The sequence below is a fragment of the Anoplophora glabripennis genome, unplaced genomic scaffold (assembly GCF_000390285.2).
Source record: "Anoplophora glabripennis isolate ALB-LARVAE unplaced genomic scaffold, Agla_2.0 scaffold21, whole genome shotgun sequence".
NCBI classification, from domain to species: domain Eukaryota; kingdom Metazoa; phylum Arthropoda; class Insecta; order Coleoptera; family Cerambycidae; genus Anoplophora; species Anoplophora glabripennis.
The window spans coordinates 437,597-443,596 of record NW_019416454.1 but is presented as its reverse complement, the minus strand read 5'-3'; the positions used below and the strand labels follow the sequence as shown (position 1 = coordinate 443,596).

Genomic DNA, 6,000 nt, shown 5'->3' with positions numbered 1-6,000 from the left:
ATTATAGTATGTATTATATTATCATGTATTAAATTATATTATGTATTGTATTATATTCATGTATCTTAAAAAATTAATGAGTTATCGTGAAAAACATGGAGAAAAGAATTTCTTTGAAGTCCAGATCTTTTAGTATTGAGGTATAATAGAATAATTCCTTGTTTTGTCTGAAGAGGCTTTGGTTAGATTTTTTACACCTAATTATAATTGACTTCGTACACAATTTTCGAAAAATCATTGGCTTTCGAGATATACGAGCCTACACGTACTTTTACGAAGAAGAAAAGTTGTTGTAACTTTGAGGGTTGCTGTCGGTGTGCAGCAAAATAAAACTCTCTCTCAACGGTAACATAAAAGTTTTTTATTGAAAACTATAGTACAGTGAGAAGAAATGTCGGAGTGAGCGTTCGCTGAAGAGTCCTCTTGGTGTGGAGTCGCTCGCAGGTATATGTATCTGGTCCTGGCACCAATCTGCCGTGGACCTTTTCCTGGAACCTTGGTGCGTCCAGCGTCTGTTTTTTGTCCTTGCAACTGTTAGATCTCTTGACGTAATACTTCAAATGGGTCACTTACAGACATGTGTACTCACAACTTTTTCGGAAGTGATTTTATATCATTCATATTAAGTACTAGATTCTTTAATGAAACTATGTGCTTCTTTTAACTTCACGATTACTCCCTTTGAAGGTTCCTGTCACTGAAAATTTCCTTTGTATCGCTGCCCCATCTACATCGTTATGAAGAGTAATATCATTTATATTCAGAATTTAAGTAATTTAGGTGTATTATGCAACATTATCTAGATAAATAAGATATCTTCTTTGTTTTAGAGATATTTTGATAGAGAGCTTTAAACAGAACTCCCTGTATTTTTGTAAAACGCAACTATCTTCATATCGAATACAGAAATGTACAAAATAGGGTTGATGCATGTATTATTCTTAAGAATTTAGCAGAAATTGATTATTATAAAGCAGAACTGTTGGGTTTCTAAAAATCCAGCATTAAACCTTTTCCCCAACATGTGTCTTTAGAACAATGTTGCGATAGCGTAACTCCTCAAAAGTTACCCGAAACCTAAAAGTTCCGTTCTCTGAATTACAACAGTCAATTATGTGAGTCAAGAGAGGGCCGAACGTAAGTTTCTCAATTTATCGTAAAATGTGTAGGAAGGCTAAATTAAATACAAAAGGGGGAAAACTAAAGTTTCAACGGGTCGGTTTCCTGATAGCTGGCGGAACTTTTGATACTTTGTATGGCCGGCGCGCGATCGAACGTCACGTGACGCGAAGCGAAATCGAGACCGATAATTGTAGTTTAAAACGTAATTTTTTGATAAGGAAACTTCGATGGGGAAGTTTCCCGCTTGGATAGAGTCAGATTAAAAGAAAAACGAAAAATATTTTTCTTAATTACGAGTATATACATGACGAGTACATACAGGGTGAACCAGAACTGATCGGCAGTCAACACAGAAGAATGGAAAGAACAGGCAGGTAACCACAAGCCATCGAAAATATTTTTTGCAATTTCGTAATTTTTTAACATCTTGTGTCTTCATTTTTTTGAAAAACATTTATTAAAAAAGTTTCTCGATATTTTTTCTCATTCAAAAGAGAAGATGATATGTACAAAGACAAATACTGGTTCAGTCAAGTCTGTTACTAAGTTTGCCAGCATTGTCGTGCAACACAAGGTACTTTCAATACTTACATTTATTAATCACAAAAATTATTTGTCTCTATGCAAAGGACCCCTCACGTTCTTTATGAAAATGTGGGCTCGGTCAAATTGGCTGAAATTGGTTTTGTGTTACTGACCAAAAGTCTTCATGGTACTTGGGTCCGAAAATCAATTATTTCCTACTTATAGCAGTCTGAGTCAGTTCTGCTGATGATGGCGCAAATAGTATGAGTAGAATATTGCAATAAAAACAGTAACTTTTATGAAATATTTATAGAAAAAAGTTAAATGCACTAATTTCTCAAAGTATCAATAAGTGAATTGGATAATAAATGTTATGGTTCAAAAAATATATGGTGATACTTTCATAGCCAAAGTGACCAAGGTTTTAATATGAGATTGTTTATTCTCTCTCTCTCTCTCCTCCTTCCTCCTTTATTTCTAAACAAAATTAGGGACGATTACTCAAGAACCGACAGGGATAATCGGCATCAGCACCCATTACCTAATTATCTTAAATTTGGTCTAGAAATACGCTTCTTTATTGGGCATTCCATTATGTTAATGGTATGGCAATGTTTAGTACCAACGAATATTTTCTATAGATGTTTCAGATGGGTCCTCTGAACTACCATCCGGTGGAGATGTCTGGGTGCTTGTCATAAAAACTGCCAAGCCCACGGATTCCGGAGTATACGTATGTGAAGTGAACAGCAGCCCCATCGTCAGGAGTTTTCACAAACTTAGTGGTGAGTACGAAACGGGAAATGCACGTTTCGTGAGGAAAATTCTTTTTGTAAAACCTTTCTATTCTAATAAAAAATATTTTGTTAAATATGCCTTGTTATACAAATAAGTGATTTTATTCTTTTTGTATTATTTTGTCACCACAGTACATTTTCTTGTATAAAATTTTTGTATTGTAGCAAGCACAGTAGCATACCATGTGCATCTATGTAGTTCGTGATTGATATTAGCTCTTTGTAGCGCTTTAGGTATTTTTTTAAATATATTGTCGTTTTATGAAAAGAATTAGAGATTATTTAAGTGTGTTATTAATTTTTTCAGTTCTGTCAAAGGCCATGCTACCTCCTAACAACTCTACGGAAATGATGCCACAGTTTGAAGATTCAAGGCAAAGCTTCAGCAGCAGAAATCATAATTACACAGACTGTTGCATGGGGAAGAATGTCTCTTCGGTTTGTCTGGGCTTCTGCAATATACAGAGTATTTTGGAAGGTATGTTAAATATAGGTGCTCGTAATTTTTGCAGTAAAATACATAATTTACACATGTTGTGTAACAAAACTTTTTAACAAAAATTTTTTGGAACAATTTATAAAAAATTACGTTCCTTAAACCTATCTTATTTCTCACCCAAATGTATTTATGAACTTTTCCATTAACCTGAAGCTTTTCAAAAATGGAACTTGTACTAATTTTCATACCGCATGTCATAAATATTAACTTTTTACACTAGTTGTTAGATATTTTTTTGTTCAATATTAATTTTCATTATAAGAAAGATCCAACCTGACATCACGAGAGAGTTTATTACATCGAATCAAAGACTTCCAATATTCTCTTACGTTGTATTCCCCTAACTGGTCTAACTGGTGCTGGGACTGAAACTGTTACAAACTACCTCCATGTTCCAGGAACGACTGGCCAGGATCCTGAGCAATGCGAAACGGACTTCCCGGCGATAGTGAACTGCATGGCTGACGGCAGGAACCACATCCCCTGCTGCATTCAGGAGAGGGTGCCCGATATCTGCCAGGACGTCTGTCGGGGGGAGTACACCGCGATAACCGACAATATTAAAACACACTTCTCCTGCTCTTCCTATACAGAACAAACTTTGGCGTGTATTGTCGAAGGAATAGGTGAGTTTTTTTTGTTTGTATTGAAAGATATTGTCACGTCTCTATGTTTAAGTAACCCAAATCAGGTTTTCGTATTGTATGAAAAAGGACATGTTAGAGCTGTTAGACATGTAAAAAAACTGAACTGCAAAGCCCAGCATAGTGTCGTATGAAACAGTGATATGGGAAAACTGAATTACAGAACCCATAGGTATAGCAAAATCAACAAATGTTTCTATTGCAGCTGGATACTATAAATACTTTCCCAACATTTATGTATTTGTAAACAATTTGATTCTTGCGGTACTTTAAAAATTGTAACGAGTTAATTTTTATACTGTATCATTTAGAGTAATTATAAAAGTGATATTACAATTTTGACACTCAACATTTGATAAGTAGTAGGTTTTTATTTTAATTTTAAATAAAGCTCATACCTACCGAAGAAAATTTTTATGTGTCATAATAATCTGTCACTTTTAAGTTAGCATACAGGGTGTTAATGAACTTATGTGAACAATTGAAAGTAGTGAAAAATGAGCAAAAACTAAGTTAATAGGTCATAGAGAAAAAAGCTAATTAAAAATGTGTTTAAAACTGTTTTGGAACTGCTTAAATACATGTATTTTATTGCAGCGAGTACTTAGCAAATATTCTGTAACACTTTCACGAGTTTGTAGGTTTCTTATGAAGCTGGACTGTATTTAAAAGTCAGTTTGTAATGCATTGTTGTAGTGATTGCTGTGATGTTTTTTGAGAGTACATTTAATAGCCGTATTTCCAAGTTTTCTTTTGATAATAGCGCATTTATTTAGCAATCGCGAATATTATATGCTCATAATTTATGGCGAAGCAAACGAAAATGCCCACAAAGCTTGTCAAGTGTATCGTGCAAGATATCCTGAACGACGTGCCCCCGCAACGCGAACATTTGTTGCTGTAACGCAAAGAGTTTTGGACACCGGTGAAGTACAAACGCGTCGAGGTCGCGACGGTGGCCCAGGGCGACCACTAAGAATCTTAAATGTCGAGATGATTTTAGATCTCGTTTCAGTCGAAATAGTGTACGTAACGTCCACAATACACCACTGGACTATCGAAAATCCACACGAAATAGGTCGCGATGCCTTTCAGCAACAGTTTTCAGTGAACATGTGAGCCGGTATCGTTAATGACACTTTAATCGGACCTTTTGCATTATCTAGACGCTTAGACAGTGCTTCGTATCTAGATTTTTTGCAAAATCGCTTGCCGGAGTTATTGGAAGACGTGCCATTAAATGTTCGGCAATGTTCTCACTTTTTTCGGTGTGCGCGACTTTCTAAACATTACTTTTCCCGATCGCTGAATAGGTCGCGACGGTCTAGTTAGATGACCCCTCCGCCCCCAGGACCTCACCCCTTTAAACTTTCCTTTATGGGATGTGAAAAGTGTTATGTATTCCACGGAAGTTTGTGACATCGGCCAACTGCGAAATCGTATTGCCGAAGCTTGTAATACGATTCGAGAGGACGTGGCAATGTTGCAACGCGTGGGAGCGAATTGGATACTTCGCGCTGAAGCTTGTGTGTAAGCAAATACTGGGTACATCGAACATCTTCTATGAAAAACAGCAGTTCTCAAAGGTGGCTTCTTGCAATGTTGACGTAATTCATGTTTTTAATTGCCAGTGTTGCGAGAAACAACTAATCCGCGGGCTGTATGCCCCGACCGGCATTGAATTATACTCGCAACACTTAGTGCAACAGCTAGGATCGTTCGTCAGTTTAACCCACCAGGCACAGGAGCCATTTGCGCTCCGCGTACAACTGACGTAACTCAGATTTTAACATTACATTTTACTCAAAACAAATCCGTGTATTTACCTCTTTTTGACATAACGGACATGTGGTAAAAATATTTGACATAAGTTCATTAACACCCTGTATAATCTATATTAATATGATTTTAAGTCAACATGACTATGCCATTAAAATGATTATGGTAGCTAAATTTATATTTTGAAATATGATAACGCAGTCATAGGAGCGACGGTAGTCAAGGTGTCAAAAGTTCTACTTTAAAATTAGACTCAATCAATCTAGATACTCAGCTCTCAATCCGAATTCCGCTACAGCAGATATGTACCATGGATGTATGTATGTGTCCATTAAAGAGGCATTTGCAAGACCTGTCATCCATAGAAAATCAGTCATAAAGTATATTATTTTATCAATTACGCAGGTCGAGAAAATGTGACTGATTTCTAAATCAGAAACTAAATTATACTTTCCCGAACCATTTCAACATTTTCAACGCCCTGAAACTGAATACTACCTTTAGAGTTGCTCCAGCAAGTTATGTTACATCACGAGGTATTTTTTCTCCACAAAACTTGTTATGGAATGTGGAAGTAGGTACTACTGTGCTTCTACAAAATCTATTTTGAACGGTTAGAATATCTATTTTCCTG

The 6,000-nt window shown here is 36.0% G+C and overlaps 1 protein-coding gene across 2 annotated transcripts in view; it reads left to right on the top strand.

The window, feature by feature from the left end:
- The window catches only part of LOC108906154 (Ig-like and fibronectin type-III domain-containing protein 1), a 243,702-nt gene that overhangs the window by 218,208 nt on the left and 19,494 nt on the right, over nucleotides 1-6,000 (top strand). The window contains exons 3-5 of one of the 2 annotated variants that reach the window (XM_023454601.1): nucleotides 2,298-2,432; nucleotides 2,752-2,922; nucleotides 3,342-3,569. In XM_023454601.1, the coding sequence (XP_023310369.1) occupies nucleotides 2,298-2,432; nucleotides 2,752-2,922; nucleotides 3,342-3,569 (534 nt within the window). Of the gene's footprint in view, nucleotides 1-2,288; nucleotides 2,433-2,751; nucleotides 2,923-3,341; nucleotides 3,570-6,000 lie in introns of both variants that reach the window. The other variant, XM_018709352.2, reaches the window with a different exon arrangement.